Genomic DNA, 17,594 nt, shown 5'->3' on the forward strand with positions numbered 1-17,594 from the left:
CTTTGTCCCAAACCTGGATTACAAAATGCATCAAATAAAACACAGACTAAACACTGCGGGGGGTGGGGCAGGAGACGGTGGTGGGGACAAGACACTGCTTTTAAGATCTGTGAGCTGAGGGTAGTAAATCCATTCCAAATTAAAATTTCAAAATTGTGTGATCTGCATTCTTGTCCACCTACACACTATCCCAAACATCCTGCCATTAATTAGCTAAGCGGCCCAGCCAGTAAACAAGACGAAGCATTGAGAGGGCTGGAAAAAAGAGCGGCAGTCAGCCAGTTGATAGTCACAACAAACCAACCCACTCCTGAGGATACAGAGAAGGTAAACTTGTATTTTATTTTGTCCAAAGAGGGGAACAGAAATCACCTTAATATAACATTGCCTTTCCTGTTGTTACAGTCACAGTCCCATCAGCAGGCCAGAAAAGCCATCCCATTCCTGCGGTAGGCACTCTGTCAAAGAAAAAGAAATCTGCAATGAATTATCACATCAAGTCAAACCAGGAAAGGAGGCAAAAAAGCAAGCAGGGCTTTCTTCCTGTTTTGGAGACTCTGCTGCCTACACTGTAACTGGGTGCTGGATCTGAACATTTCTGGGGCCATCACTCTGTCTGGTAGAGAGTCAGTGTGGTTAACAAGTGGTTAGCGATTCTATTTTGGGGGGAGTGGGAGATATGCAAACTAAGAGATCCCATTTTGTTAATTGATTGGGTTTGGTTAGGTCAGAGACATGTTGTGTTGAATCTGTTTGTCCTTTATAAACATGTGTTCTCGATTGGATATGCTCAAGAATCACTTCTAATTCACTATCTTAATAGTCTATAAATTACTAACTCGTTAGAGCCTTCCCAGGCCTCATTTATAGTCTCCGTGAAAAGCTTGGAAACAGACACTAGCAGAGGCCTTTCCTCCTCGCTAAAATACAGTGATCTCTAAGGAGTTCTGTACATTGCGGACGTTATGGAAAGCTTGAATCTTACATAATTTTATGTACATACACATGTACATATAGAGTGTGTATGAATAATCATAGTGGGATAAAATAGTACCATAAAAGAAAATGGGAAAATGGATACTAGTGGCAATAATATGATGTACTCCAGGAAATCAAGTAAAACTGCATGATTTTTTCTTCCTGTAAGATACACTCTACAGCTCAGCACTAGAAGAGCTAGACGACACAGGGCCTCTTGTGACTTGCCTTGAGTCTCATAATGAAACCCAGAATGAAACAGAACTAAAATCCAGGACTTAGGAAGAAAATTACCCTTTTCACCACATTTTTCATTATTTAAACTAGAACTAGTCATACCCAGAGAATTCATAACCCTCAATTAGATGGATTTTTTTCTACAATCTGTTTTCAGAAAAGCAGAAAAATGACAAAGTCTCTTATTAAGGATTTTTTTTCCCTTTAGACTAATAACTTTGATGCTAGAGTTTGCATACTTCCAGTCCAATATATTTACCTTCAACAGCCACGTTATAGGAAATACAGAGTAAGTTTTTATGAGTAAGATAATGCTGTGGAGGGGCTGAAGAGTTTACATCTAAAAATGGTTAAATTACATTTAAAATTACACCAAAAGAGAGAAAAGTGGAAGCAAGCTTTTCTGAAAGCCCTCTACCTACATGAGGCGAAACAAAAACGGTTTTCTGCATAACTTCCTGTTCGTCATAAAATTCAATTCCCTTCAAAACCTCTCCTCCAAACATTCAGCTTATTGAGGACGAACTACGGTTGTCAGGCTTTGGGACGCAGGCTGACATTTCAGAGGCTGGTCGTGTGGTTCTTCAGCTCATTCCAGATCAGCATTTCAAGGATGAGAAAAACAGTGGCACTTTCCACGTTTCCTCCCTCAGAGCTCTGTCTAGGAGCTCGCTCATTATCGTCAGACTTTTTGTGCCACTGGATGCTTGGATGGAAGCAAACATTCTAAGAAGGACTAGAAAAGCCCAGCTTTACCTCCTACAAGTGTGCACCGGAGAACAGCATTAGATGAGCTCCTCAGAGAGCCACAAATAAATTGCAGGAATGGATAGAGTGTCTTCCCACAATCACAGGCAGGGGAGCCTCAGGTCTTGAAACAGCACCCCCCTCTGCCCCCCGCCATCCCCTCACCACAGTTGCCTTAGAGAGGCTTATGCCAAAGTCATACTTTCAGGTTCTTGACCTTGATGTTTGAAATTTTACAACCACAGTGACAGCCGTTAACATAATATTGAAAGCAGGGGGATGGTTTACATGGAGATAAATGGACCTGGGAGTCGAGCTGGATTCCTTGTAAAGGTAAATGGTTGAAGTGAGTCCTGCTTGAAAAAGCAGTTTTGGCTCAAGGGAAGACGGAGTTTTGGCTAAGCACACCTGAGAAATTACGAAGTTTCATTTTTCCAGGGTGGGCATGTGAAATGGTTCTGTCGAGTACTGAAGAGGTTACTTTTCAAAGATCAATTCACCTTCACAGATGATTTGTCACTATTGTTTGCAAATGACTACAAGACTAGAGAGACTTCGGGTAGCCACATTTAACAAGAAAGCCAGAGTTTAGACCTGCCCCAGATTTCTGGAATAAGTGCTTCCTATTCCAATTCTAAAATAGAGAAGGGACAAACAAGCATGTGATTAGTGAAGAGCAATTTCGGCAAACCAATCCCCTGGGGTCCTCCAGCCTGAGTCACAGCTTTTTCCTTTTGATGTACAAAGGATGTATGTTGTCTGTGGAGGGTGATTATGGGAACATCCCAAATTTGGCATCCTTTCCCGAGTAAGCAACTTTAAAGGAAGATGGATGAGGACAGCTCATCTTTGTGTCAACTATGAATTTCTCTCTGTTTGTGTTGTGAATGCTGAAACTAAATTTAAACACTGCTTGGTGTGAGGGCCTTCCAGAGGCCACGTTCTCATGAACACTTTGTATCCTGCTTACTCTCTACTGTCAGATTCTATGAGTGACTCCCTGCTTCTGTATCTTTACAGATATTCCTACTTAGTAAAAGCCAGGCCTGGGCAGGGAAATGCTGGGACCACCTCTGCCGCTACTAAAAATTAATCAATAACGCAGTCATCTTCAACCCAACAACCCCGCTTCTGTGTGAAATAAACCACTTAAACTTTCTTATTTAAAAAAGCTCTGTTCTCAACTATGAGTTGCTCCTCTGTGAATTTGTTAAAATCCTTAGACATGCTAGGATCTCTAAAGTTACCAGCAAAGATCATTTTCTTTTTCTTTCAAAGACCAACTGCAGTTCATAGGCTAATTTGAGGATCAAATTAGCTCCCAATTTTACACATTCATATATTCATTCAGTTCCAAATTACGGCCTACTACCAGAATGTCGATCTAACTGGATGAGCTGACACATATTCTCCCTATGGCATTATAGGCACTGATGGGTAGAAATTAACTCATAAGTTTTCACTTTTGAAATATGTTCTTTTTTTCTTATCTGCATATAGACAAGCTAGAGAAAAAATTTAAATCCTAAATGGGTTTGTTGCTTCTTTTTTGGGCCATGATAAATTGTAGATTTTAAGGAATAGAAATCAATATTAAAAAGCAGAGGATTAATATTTAAACAAAAGGTAGACACACTACAAAACACGACCTATGTTATTTGTACCATTAAATTGATTAGTAAAGGTTTAACTGTAGATAAAACTACCCCTTCCATCAGTTTGGATTTATACTTATTCTCCACTACTAGCTTTCCTGATTCTTTTCCACTTTCTCAAACAAATGAAATAAAACAAAGATTTCACTGTAGGGACTGATATTGGCAAGATGGCTGGCTAGGAGGTCCCAAAGCTTGTCTCCCCACAAGAACAGTCAATAAACAACTATAAACAGACAAACCAGCTCTGGGAAAGCTTGAGACTATAAGAAGCAGCAGAAGCCCTGTAGGGCTCAAATACTGAGCACAGCCTCATAGAAAAGTCTAAGAAGCATTTTACCTGCTTCATTCCATCTCCCAGCCCAGAGAAGCTCAGTGCAAAGAGGAACCCCTTTGGAGGGATTAGACCTGATGGGAAAAGGAGAGGAGCATCACTGCCATGGCCATCGGTAGACTTTGCCACTGAGCACTCCCAGTCTGCACCAACACTGAGTGTCTCCTCACTGCTGTGTCTCCTCACCAGGGACTTACTGGAGTTACTGCTGTGGTGAGACTGCTGTGGTGATGCTGTGCCCCACTCTCTGGGACTAGGATGCCACAGCACCTTCACTTCACTTCACTTCACTTCATTTGTGAAACTAGAAGTGCCATTGCTGTCTATGCCCTGCCTTCAGGGTTCTAAGTCATGGCTTTGATCAGCCATCACTGGGGCTGACCTGCTGCTTTTCTGTGACTGATCCCTGGAGTCACAAGCTGTGGCTTTGACCTGCCATTACTAGGTTGTGATGCTGCTGTTGTTGCTCTCTGTTCCACCCTCTGGGTCCTAAGCCATGGCACTGACTTGCCATGAGTGGGTTGTAATGCTACAGCTCTGTGCCATGCCCCTTGTGCCTTGAGTCACAGCTTTGACCCACCATCCCCAGGGCATGCTGCTGCTACACCCCTCATCCTGGGCCCAAGACACTGCTGTATCCTGTCATCCCAGAACCTGTGCCACTGTTGCGTGCCCCCATTGTGGGATCCAAATCACTGTGGTGATCCCCAGAGTCTCTGATTCTGGTTCCTTGGAGATCTGCCCATGCATGCTCATCAGACATTTGAACTACCATCAAAACAAGTGCATCTGGGCCCCAGGACCCCTGGTTTCACTGCTGTACTGGGTGCCGGTTCACCAGACCTGGTACCAAAAGGCATTCCCCTTGGATAGAACTCCCTGCCACAGGGGAAAAAAAAGGAGAATAGGAAGACCCCATCAGTCTCTTCCACCTAGAACCCCAACAGCCCTAGTCACTGTTGCTGCTTATAGGATCTCTGCAGTCTTGGTCAAAGAAGAACCCTATAGTCTTTGTCAATGTTGATCTCAGTTGATGTAGGTGTACAGATTATGCTGTGTGCCCTCTCCAGACCCAGAGACACAGCACCCTATTCAGCCAGAACCCTCAGAGCCACTTTCTGTTGAGTCTTTCCCCACCAAAATCAATCTAAAAGGCTGGAGGAGGTGACTCCTCTCTCAAATGAGCAAACATTAATGCAAAGGCACAGAGATGTGAAATAAGGAAACACAACACCACCAAAGGTGCTTGATAGTTTTCAAGTTATTAACCCCAAAGAAATGGAGATCTGTGAGTTACCTGAAAAAGATTTCAAAACAATTATTTTAAGGAAGGGCAGTGAGATTTGAAAGTACACAGAGAACAATATGAACTTAGGAAAATAATGCAACAATAAAATGAGGGGTTCAAACAAGAGAAATCATAAAAACATTTTGGAGGTGAAGTATACAGTCAATGAAATGAAAAAAAAAATGCAACAGAGAGTTTCATTAACAGGCTCAAACAAGCAGAAGAAAGAATTTGTGAACTTGAAGACAGATCTCTTAATATTATCCATATGGAGCAGAAAAAATAAATAAAAATAAAAAAAAATAAAGCCTGTGTGAATTATGGAACTCCATTAAATAAAACAATATTCATGTTATAGGAGTCCTAGATAGAGAAGAGAGGGGGAAGGGATCAGAAAATGTAAAGAAATAATGGCTGATAACTTCCAAACTCTGGGGAAAGATGGCTAGCCAGATACATGAAACTTAAAGATCCCCAGATTCAACCCAAAGAGATCTTTACTGAGACAACATAATCAAACTCTTGAATATCAAAGATAAAAAGAGAATTCCGAAAGCAGCAAGAGTTTAAAAAAGAATCATCACATACAAGGGAACCCTGGTAAGGCTATCAGATTTCTCAGAAGAAATCATTCAGGATACACTGGGATAATATAATCAAAGTAGTCTGGTTTCACTTATTTGTGGAGCATAACCAATAGCATGGAGGACAAGGGGCGTTAGAGAGGAGTAGGGAATTTGGGTAAATTGGAAGGGGAGGTGAACCATGAGAGACTATGGACTCTGAAAAATAGTCTGAGGGGTTTGAAGTGGCGGGGGGGGTGGGAGGTTGGGGTACCAGGTGGTGGGTATTATGGAGGGCACAGCTTGCATGGAGCACTGTGTGTGGTGAAAAAATAATGAATACTGTTTTTCTGAAAATAAATAAATTGGAAAAAAAAAAAGTAGTCAAAGAAAATAAAATGCCGATCAAGAATACTTAACCCAGGAAAGTAGTTCCTGGGTAGAGTTAAGACTTTTCCAGACAAATAAAAGCTAAAGGAATTGGTCAACACTAGACCTGCTTTACAAGAAATGCTAGAGAGTTCCTTACGATGAACAAATGAGTGCTAATTAGTAACATGGATACATGGAAGTATTAAAATCACTGATGCAGGTGAATATATAGACAAATTCAATATACTCAATATTGCAATGGTGGCATGGAAATCACTAGACAATAGTATATAAATTAAAAGACAAAAGTGTTAAATATAACTATAGCTACAATAATTTGTTAATGGTTTTACAATATGAAGAAATGTAAATTGTGACATCAACATACAACTGGGAGGCAAGCAAATGTGTAGAATTTTTTCAGGCAATGGGAGTTAGGTTGTTTTCAACTTAAAACAGTCTGTTATAAGATTTACTATGAAAGCCTCATGATGATCACAAAGAAAAACCTATACAAAATATACAAATGATGAGAAAAGAATCAAAGCATACCATCTTAAAAAAATAATCAATTTTCAAAGAAAGACCGCAAGAGAGGAAGAAAAGAACCAAAGACTACAAAACAATCAGAAAACACTTAACAAAATGACAACAGTTAAGTCCTTACCTTTCAATAATTACTTTAAATGTAAATGGTTTAAACTTTTCAATCAAAAGACACAGAGTGCTTGAAAAGATTTAAAAAAAAATTCCAACTATATGGTGCCTATAAGAGACTCACTTAAGCTTTAAAGACATTCATGGGCTGAAAATGAAAGAAATGCAAATGGAAAGAAAAAAGGATAGTGGTAACTATTCTTATAACAGAAAAAAATGAACTTTAGGTCAAAGGCTGTAACAGAGATAAGAAAGGTCATTCTGTAGTGGGGGCAATTAATCAAGAGGCTGTAATAATCATAAATGTATATGCACCCAATATCAGAACACCTAAACATATTAAATGATTATTAACAGATCTGGAGGCAAAAACACACTGATGCAAAAATAGTAGGAAATGGACTTCAACATCCCACTTTCACAATGGGCAGATCATCCACACCTAATATCATCAAGGAAAGAGTGGACTTGGCCTACACTTTAGAACAGATGGACTTAACAGACATATATAGAACAGTCCATCAAACAGCAAAACAATACAAAATATTCTCAAGTGCACACAGAACATTCTCCAGGACAGATCATATGTTATGTTATAAACTAAGCTTAAAAATTTTAAGAAGATTGAAATCTTATCAAGTATCTTTTCTGGGCACAATGGTATGAAACCAGAAATCAGTAACAGAAGGATTTGGAAAACTCACAAATAAATAGAAAATAAACAATGCATTTCTGAATAGTCAATGGGTCAAAGAAGAAATCAAAAGGGAAATAAAGTGTCTTGAGACAAACCAAAAAGGAAACATAACATACCAAAACTAATGGAATGTAGCAAATGCAGATCTGATAGAGAAGTTCATAGCAGTAAATGTCTGTACTCAGATAAAAAGAAAGATTCAAAATAAAAAATATAGGGACACCTGGGTGGCTCAGTAGGTTATGCCTTGCCTTCAGCTCAGGTCAGGATCTCAGGGTCTAAGATCTTTTTTTTTTTTTTTTTAACATGACTCCTAATCTTGTGTTGCAGGATTTTTTGCATTCGTTTTTTTTGTTTGTTTGTTTGTTTGTTTGATTTTTAAAGAATTTATTTATTTATTTGACAGAGAGAGACCACAAGTATGCAGAGAGACAGGCAGAGAGAGAGGGGAGGAAGCAGGCTCCCCGCTGAGCAGAGAGCCTGATGCGGGACTCGATCCCAGGATCCTGGGATCATGACCCAAGCCGAAGGCAGTGGCTTAACCCACTGAGCCACCCAGGCGCCCCTCAAATAAATAAATCTCAAAAAATATATATAACCTTATACTTCTTAGAACTAGAGAGAGACGAACAAACTGAGCCCAAAGTTAGAAGAAGGAAGGAAATAATAAAAATAACAGCAGAAATACATGAATAGGAAAACAGTAGATAAGATCAACAACTAAGAGATGGTTTTCTGAAGAAAAAATTAAGAAAATTGACAAACCTTCAGCTAGACTAAAAAAAAAAGTGAGAGGACTCAAATAAAATTACAGATAAAAGAAGAGACATTATAACATATCTCACAGACATTCAAAGGATCATCAGTGACCACTATGAAAATATGCAAACAAATCCGGTAACTCAGAAGACATGGATAAATTCTTAGAAAACTGCTAAAACACTTACCAAGACTGAAAAGCAGCAATGTCCACAATAGCCAAACTATGGAAAGGCTAGACATCCACTGACAGATGAATGGACGAAGAAGATTACACACACACACACACACACACACACACACACACACACACAATCTCTCTCTCACACACAATGAAATATTATTTAGCCATCAAAAATAAGAAATCTTGGGGCACCTGGGTGGCTCAGTGGGTTAAGGCCTCTCCTTCAACTCAGGTCATGATTCCGGGGTCCTGGGATTGAGCCCCACATTGGGCTCTCTGCTCAGCAGGGAGCCTGCTTCCTCCTCTCTCTCTGCCTGCCTCTCTGCCTGCTTGTAAACTCTATCAAATAAATAAATAAAATCTTTAAAAAAAAAAGGAATTTTTTTTATTTGTTTGTTCTTCAGATTTATTTAGGTATAAGTGACAAATTTTTTTTAAATTTAATTTCTTTTCAGTGTAACAGAATTCATTGTTTATGTACCACACCCAGTGCTCCATGCAATACGTGCCCTCCATAATACCCACCACCAGGCTCCCCCAACCTCCCACACCTGCTCCTTCTAAACCCTCAGATTGTTTTTCAGATTCCATAGTCTCTCATGGTTCATCTCCCCCTCCAATTTCCCTCAACTCCCTTCTCTCATCTCCCCCTGTCCTCGGTGTTATTTGTTATGCTCCACAAATAAGTGAAACTATATGATAACTGACTCTCTCTGCTTGACTCTTGCCATTTGCAATAATGTGGATGGAACTAGAGGGTATTATGCTAAGCAAAAAATTCAGAGACAGACAATTATCATACGATCTCACTGACTTGTGGAATTAAAGAAACAAAACAGAGGACCATAGGGGAAGAGAGGAAAACAATAAAACAAGATGAAATCAGAGAGGAGACAAACCATAAGGGACTCTTAAACATAGGAAACAAACTGAGGGTTGCTGGAGGGAAGGTAGGTAGAGAGGGATGGGGTAACTAGGTGATAGACATTAATGACGACACATAACGTAATGAACACTGGGTGTTACGTAAGACTGATAAATCACTGAACTCTATCTCTGAAAGTAATAGTAAATTATATGTTAATTAATTGAATTTAAGTAAAAATTAAAAAATACAAAAAAGATGAATATAAAATTCGAACAGACCAATAAGAGCAGAGAGACTGAATCAGTTATAGAAAATCTTCCAACAAATAAAATCCCAGGACCTTCAGAAGACTTCATTGATGAATTCTACCAAACGTTTAAAAAAGAATTAATACCAATCCTTCTCAAACACCCAAAAATTGAAGAGGAGGAAACACTTTAAAACTCACTTTACAGCCAAGCCTTATCTTGATATGAAAGCCAAACAAGGGCACTATAAGAAAAGAAAATTACAGTCTAAGACTTTGGTCACCAATTCCAATGTGGTTTTTCTTCCACACCAACAAGCAATTCTTGGACACCAATTCAGTGTCCTACAATTCAACTTAATTCTGACAAATCTATCTACAGAGAGCATCAGACCCCACAGGTTAAGGACTCAGTCCTACAAACTGCTGCCTCCCTGCCCCCCACGTGGTAGATGCCAATCATAAGTCCAGGTTACCACCTGTGTTTCTGACTGACCAGCTGTAGACTTGAGGGTCTTAATTTGCCAAAGTGGCTCACAGAACTTAGAGGAACATTTTACTCATAAGATTACTGGTTTATTACAAAAGTATATAATTCAGGAACAGTCAGATGAAACAGATGCAAAGCGCAAGGTACGAGGTTAGGGTGTGGAGCTTCCATGCCTTCTCTGAGTGTGCCACTCACCCTGAATCTCCATGTGTTCACCAACATGGAAGCTCTCTGAACCCCAACTTTTTTTTAAATGGACTTTGTTACATAAACAAGATTGATTAACTCTATGGCCACTGGTGACCAAACTTAATCTCCAGGCTCTCCTCCCTCTTGGGAGGTTGGGGAGAAGGATGGAAAGATCCAACCCCTAATCACATGATTGGCTCCACTGGTAACCAGCCTCCATCCTTAGGTGCACTCTAGAGGTCACCTCACTGACATAACAAGAGATACCTGTACAGCCCATGAGAAATTCCAAAGGCTTTAGGAGCTCTGTCCCCAAAACAGGGATGAAGATCAAATACATATTTCTTTTTTTTAAATTAAATTTATTTATTTTCAGCATAACAGTATTCATTATTTTTTCACCACACCCAGTGCTCCATGCAATCCATGCCCTCTATAATACCCACCACCTGGTACCCCAACCTCCCACCCCCCCGCCACTTCAAACCCCTCAGATTGTTTTTCAGAGTCCATAGTCTCTCATAAATCACAATATCACATGGGCCATGTCCCTGCTAAACACAGATGCAAAAATCCTGAGAAACCTACTAGCAAATCAAATTCAGTAGCACACTAGAAGGATTATACATCAGGATCAAGTGAAGTTTTATCTCTGAGATACAAGGGTGATTAAACATACATAAATCAGTAAACATGGCAAACTACATTAATAGAATAAACAGTAAAAACCATATGATCATTTCAGTAGGTACAGAAAAAAGGATTTGACCAAAGTCAACATCCTTTCATAATAAAAACTCTCAACACATTATGTGTACTAAGAACATGCCTCAACACAATAAAGGCCATTTATGACAAACCCAAAGCTAACGTCATGCTTTATGGTGAAAAGTTAAAAGCCTTTCCTCTAAGATGGGGAACAGACAGTAGTGCAAGTAGCAGAAGTCCTAGCCATAGCATTTAGGCAAGAAAAAAAAATGGCACTTAATTCAGAGAGGAAAAAGTAAAATTATCTGTTTGCAGATGGCATAAACTTAAAAAAAACTAACATATAGTGTATTATTTTTCTTCAGGGGTACAGTCTGTGATTCATGTCTTACACAATTCACAGCATTCACCATAGCACATGCCCTCCCAATGTCCACCACCCAGCTGCCCCATCCCTCACACCCCCTTCCACTCCAGCAACCCTCAGTTTGTTTCCTGAGATTAAGAGTCTCTTACGGTTTGTCTCCCTCTCTGGTTTCATCTTGTTTCATTTTTCCCTCCCTTCCCCTATGATCCTCTGTCTTGTTTCTCAAATTCCTCATATCAGTGAGATCATATGATAATTGTCTTTCTCTGATTGACTTATTTTGCTTAGCATAATACCCTCTAGCTCCATGCATGTCCTTGTAAATGGCAAGATTTTGGTTTTTCTGATGGCTGCATAATATTCTGCAGATGATATAATCTTATACATAGAAAGCCCTAAAGATGTCAGCAAAAAAAAAAAAAATTGTAGAGCTATATATTAATTCACTAACACAGGATATAAAATCAACTGCAAAAATCAGTTGTGTTTCTGTACACAAACCATAAACTATCTCAAAGGGAAACTGAGAAAGCAATCCCATTTACAATAGGATCAAACACAATAAAGTCATTGGGAAAAAATTAACCAAGGAGATGAAAGATATCTACCCTCAAAACCATAAAACATTGGTAAAGAAGTTGAGGAAGACACAAATAAATGGAAAGATATCCTGAATCTGTGGGCTGGGAGAATTAGTATTGTTAAAATGTCTGTTACTACCCCCAAGCAATCTACAGATTCAATCCTATCCTATCATATCCTATTCAAAATTCCAATGCTGCCTTCTTCTTCTTTTTTTTCTTTTACACAAATAGAAAATACAAACCCAAGGATGGAACACAAAAATCCTGAATAACAAAAGCTATCTTGAGACAAAAGAACAAAACTGTATGTATCACATTTTCTGATTTCAAACTATGTTCAAAGCTATAGTAATCAGAACAGTATGGTACTGGCATAAAAACAGATACAGATAAATGGAACAGAATAGAGAACCCTGAAATAAACCTACATGTATATGGTCAATTAATTTTTGACAAAGGAGCCAGAAATATACTCGGGGAAAGGACATTTTTTTCAAATAAATGGACAGCCACATGCAAAAGAATAAAACTAGACCCGTATTTTACACCTTATACAAAATCAGACACAAAAATCAATTCAATCTGGATTAAAAGCGTGAATGTAAGACCTGAAACTGCAAAGGTTCTAGAAGTAAACACAGGGAGTAAGATCCTTGACACTGGTATTGGAAATAATTTCTTGAATCAGACACCAAAAGCAAAGGCAACAAAAACTAAAATAAACAAGCAGACTACATTAAAAGGAAGTTTCCGCATAGCAAAGGAAACAATAAATTGTAAAGGCAACCTACAGAATGGAAGGAAATATTTGCAAATCATATATATGACTAAGAGTTCATAACCAAAATATAAAAAGAACTCATATAATTTAACAGCAAAATAGCAAATAACCCAATTAAAAATAGGCAAAGGACCTGAATAGACATTGTTCAAGGAAAACATACAAATAGCCAAGGGATACATGAAAAGGTACCCAACATCACTAATCATCAGGAAAATGAAAATCATAGATACAATGAAATATTCCCTTTTACCATTTAGGATGGCTATTAACAAAAAGATAAGAGATAAACACTGGTGAGGATGTGGAGAAAAGGGAACCCTTACACACTGTTGGTGTGTATATAATACACTACAGTCATAGAAATCAGTGTGACAGTTGTTCAAAATATTAAAAATAAAATTATGAGAGTCATGACTCAGCAATCCCATTTTTTCCCTATCCCAATTTTGATAGGATATGATAGGATAGGATTTCATTTCCCATATCCTAAGGGAAATGAGATCAGTATCTTTTTTTTTTTTAAGATTTTATTTATTTATTTGACAGAGAGAGATCACAAGTAGTCAGAGAGGCAGGCAAGGGGGGGGGAAGCAGGCTCCCCGCTGAGTGGAGAACCCGATGTGGGGCTCGATCCCAGGACCCTGAGATCATGACCTGAGCCGAAGGCAGCGGCTTAACCCACTGAGCCACCCAGGCGCCCCTGAAATCAGTATCCCCCACCTTTTTTTTAAATAGGACAGAGCAATCCTTTATTTTTAGACATTTTCACAAAGAGGTTTTCAGTAAATGAACTTTCCAGTGGAGAAGAGAGAACATGAAAATCAGCCTCCAGCCATCAGCAGCAGCTCTGCTCAGGACCTAGCGTCCTCCTTGCCCAAGTGGTGAGGTGGAGGTGTGCACTTCCCTTCCTTTATTAGTTTACTCCGCTGCCTTCTGATGTCACTCGGACGTCTCACCGTTTTCTGCCGAAGCAGACATTCTGTGAGATCACCCGATTCTATCTTACACTCTGTCGCCGCTGGGGTAGCACCGATTCCATGCGCACATTCTATCCGATCTTTTTCAAAAGCATGGCATCCAGCTGGAATCTTGTGAGGCTGCTCAGCACTCTGGATTGTCATCCACTGATCTAAGTCCACGCCCAGCCTTTTCTGCACATCAAAGAAAGGCATGGCGTCGTCGCACCGGTGTGCCCTTGTCCCTTCGCTGGATGATCTCTGAAATCAGTATCTGAAAGAGATATCTGTACCTCTATGTTTACGGCAGCATTCTTGACAATAGCTAAGCTACGGAAATAGCTTAAATATTCTCCGATGGATGAATGCTTCAAGAATATATATATACGGTATATATATACATACATACACATATATGTGTGTATATATAAAGAATATATATTATATATACAGATATATTTAAAAAATATAAATTCTTTATATAAAAATATATGTATATACACATACATACAACAGAATGTTATTTAGTCACAAAATAGAAGGATATCCTACCATGTCTGCAAACATGGATGTTTGGAAACTGAAGAACAAAACCCTCTGCTTTTATCTAGAATCAAAGAACAATAGAATTTTGGGATCTCTTCCAATTCCTAATTTAATAGATGAAAAAAACCAATACCGAGAGAGAGAGAGAGAGAGAGAGAGAGAGACAGACAGACTCATCGCTGGTCAGCCCAGGATTCTGGAATCAGTCTAGGGCTCTTTATGGATGGTTCTCATTCTGCCCAAAGCTATGTGTTTAGCTTCTCTGACCCTGATGGGGAAAACAGATGTAGGGAAAGAAATTGTTTTTCCGGATTAAGAACCCTTGGGATCAGAACAAAAGTGAAGGGATTGAAGTGTGTGTGTGTGTGTGTGGGGGGGGGTGCTTAATGATGTCTAAAACAGGACAGCTGAGTAGTTAGAACAAGGCAGGTCATTATGAGCTTTTCACTCTACTTCTGGCTCTTCTGCTATATGATCAGCTCCTCCTTGGAGAATCACTTAATTTCCCTAAGTGCCCCAAAGAATAATTTTGATAAATGGGTGAACTATCAAAATCAGTAAGAAAAACGTGACTGAGAGGTTCCATGGCCAAAGTATGCATCTTTGGGACCTTTGGGGGTGGCAGACGATGTGTTCCCATAGAAATTTTACTAAGGCTCTGCTCAGTGTCTGATTTAAGGCTGAGCAATAATGCGGCCCGCCTGGATCTGTTTGGAGTGGGCCGGTTGGAGTTAACATCCAGTAGTAAAGAGGACAATCAGAAGATTTGGAGTGTATATTTGCCCTTTCCCAAGCTCTTCCTAACTCCCAATTAACTAAGTGTAGGGGAGACTCTTTGCATTTTAGGTGATCTGTAGGCCCCAGGAGTTGCCCTGGTTATCATGGTCCTGGTGGTTTCCTGTGTGTTCTCCTCTACATCACAGGGACAAAGAGGCACAGAAGGCACAGGGGTCCTACAGCCACTAGCTTGGCCCTGCTGGAGGGAAAATGTAGAAAGGGAGTGGAGCAAACAAGAAGTAACAGGCTAACTTGAGTGTTTGCTTTATTAAAAGAGCCAGTTGAGTTGGGACAGGAAAGTAGGTATTTTTCCGAATTTCTTGTATGAATGCTATTTCGCAAGACTGCTAAGTTAGCCCTCCTTTCTGCCCCATCCCACTCCCAAGTTTTACCAGTAAAAACCAGTTTGCTTCCACCTCACCTTTTTCTACCTCTTTACTGGCAGCAACACTGGAGACGGTATCAAGTTGCTGCCAATTCTACTGGCCCCAGGTGCCCCAATTCAACCCTGCCTGTGGTGGGGTCTCTGGATTCAGAGTCCAAGCCCTTTCCCGAAACCTCCATTTCCCTTAGGAGGTGACTGTACCCCAAGAGACATGCTGTTTTGTTTTAATGCTACAAATCTTTGAAGCTCTGGAACTTCATATCAAAGCTATGTAGTAGTTTTTTAAGAGATAAAATATGCCCCCCTTTTCTTGCTCCCCTTGTGTCTGCGTGTGGGCAAGAGATTTAATTACAATGAATAAAACTGAATGGTGGTCCAAGACTCTTAAAATCAAAGTGGTAACCATGACTGAATTTCATTAGCAAACATAAATACAAATAGGCACATCTTGTTTGTACCAATGCCATGTGACTTTTCCCCTTTTGATAATTTCATTCTAACTCTGATATTTAAGAGAATCTAAATTGAACCATATGATGTATAGCGCTGTAACATGCAAAGCTCTTTATTAAACATTTTCCTTTTTTGTACACTTCCCAATGTTATAAATATCCTGTGAAAATCATGGAGGTCAGTTTGTTCAGACAGCAGAGCCCTGATTTAAAGAACAGTGGAGGGAGCCCTGCCCTTCAAATAAGAGGTCTTGTCTGGCTGGCAGAATGGGAAAAAAGACATAACATTAACTCTCATTCTATTCCCAGTAACTGGGAGCCTATAAATCTTGAGGAACTTGTCATTTTATGCATGGTTTTCTCTAAGTGTGTGTCATACTCTTCTTATTACCAAGTCATTTCAGCATTCTGAACACAAACATCTCTGGATTAAAATTTAGTTATTAAAAATGATCATTTCCAGGGGTGCCTGGGTGGCTCAGTGGGTTAAAGCCTCTGCCTTCGGTTCAGGTCATGATCCCAGGGTTCTGGGATCGAGCCCCACATCAGGGTCTCTGCTCAAGCAGGTAAGCCTGCTTCCCTTCCTCTCTCTCTCTGCCTGCCTCTCTGCCTACTTGTGATGTCTGTCAAATAAATAAAATCTTTAAAAAAATTATAATTTCCAACTAAGTCATCCCAATCAAAGTATATGAGTGATGTGTTAATGTTTGATGTTGTTAAGCAAAATAATTAAGTGACTGATACATACAACAATGTATTTCAGAGAAAAGGTTTCTCGTGAATGTCATTTTTAGCAATTTTATGGGACTAAAAGTATGCCATTTCCACATATAAATTATTCTCTCCATGATATTGTGTATACTCAAGTATATCTATGATTAACAGTAACTTTTTAAAAAATTTAATTTTGGGGCACCTGGGTGGCTCAGTGGGTTAAAGCTTCTGCCTTCCACTCAGGTCATGATCCCGGGGTCCTGGGATCAAGCCCTGAATTGGGCTCTCTGCTCAGCAGGGAGCCTCTCTCTCTCTCTTTCTGTCTTTCTGCCTATTTGTGATCTCTGTCCGTCAAACAGATAAATAAAATCTTAAAAATTTTTTTTTAATTTAATTTTTTTTTCAATGTTCCAAAGTTCATTGTTTATGCACCACACCCAGTGCTCCATGCAATACATGCCCTCCTTAATAACCACCACAGGGCGGGTGGGAGGTTGGGTGAGCCTGGTTAATAATAATTTAATGCCAGTAGTAAGTTCTTCTTCAGCTACTTTATATTGCAAACAATCAAAACACAGATGTCTGAAATTATTCCAAGTTGCAAACACACATAAGAATATGTGTAAACAGTGTCATATTGGCAGGAGCTAGTAATCAAAATCTCCATTATGGTGGGGGGGCTCAGATCTGATAACATTTAATTCTCATTTCTCTTGATTGATGTGTAGCCTCTGGAAGGCAGGGAACTTGCTATTTTATTTATCTTTATATGTCTAGGGTATAATCCAGTGAAGAGCCCAATAAATAGATGCTTAATAAATAATCACCTATTGAATGAATGCATTTGACTAGCAAATAGCTTTGCTCTGGACAACAATGAGAAGTGGTAACATGTGTTGACCATCAGAGCAGGAGCTGGGCTATGCTCAGCTCCTAAAAATTAGGCTTAAACCACACATTTATTATTTCACAAGATAACCATCATCAGCAGTTGTTAGAAAAAAAGAAATTAGTGACCTTAAGAATTCAACCATAAGCCATACTGCAAAGCAAATT

General features: G+C 39.4%; 2 protein-coding genes across 3 annotated transcripts in view; both read right to left on the reverse strand.

The window, feature by feature from the left end:
• Positions 1 to 317: 317 nt before the first annotated feature.
• Positions 318 to 17,594, reverse strand: part of SUPT3H (SPT3 homolog, SAGA and STAGA complex component) — a 524,138-nt gene continuing 506,861 nt past the window's right edge. For both annotated transcript variants that reach the window (XM_044252039.1, XM_044252029.1), the window contains one exon: positions 318 to 458. In XM_044252039.1, the coding sequence (XP_044107974.1) occupies positions 417 to 458 (42 nt within the window). In that variant the 3' untranslated portion in view covers positions 318 to 416. The remainder of the gene's footprint in view (positions 459 to 17,594) is intronic.
• On the reverse strand, positions 13,500 to 13,880 carry LOC122908823 (NADH dehydrogenase [ubiquinone] iron-sulfur protein 5-like). Its single transcript, XM_044252051.1, has one exon. The coding sequence runs from the start codon at positions 13,878 to 13,880 to the stop codon at positions 13,560 to 13,562; it is 321 nt and encodes a 106-aa protein (XP_044107986.1). The 3' UTR covers positions 13,500 to 13,559.

Source organism: Neovison vison, chromosome 1 (genome assembly GCF_020171115.1).
Source record: "Neovison vison isolate M4711 chromosome 1, ASM_NN_V1, whole genome shotgun sequence".
Taxonomy (NCBI): domain Eukaryota; kingdom Metazoa; phylum Chordata; class Mammalia; order Carnivora; family Mustelidae; genus Neogale; species Neogale vison.

What these genes read in the sequence shown, in the direction of transcription:
- LOC122908823 (XM_044252051.1), bottom strand. Translation starts at nt 13,880, where the DNA reads ATGCCTTTCTTTGATGTGCAGAAAAGGCTGGGCGTGGACTTAGATCAG.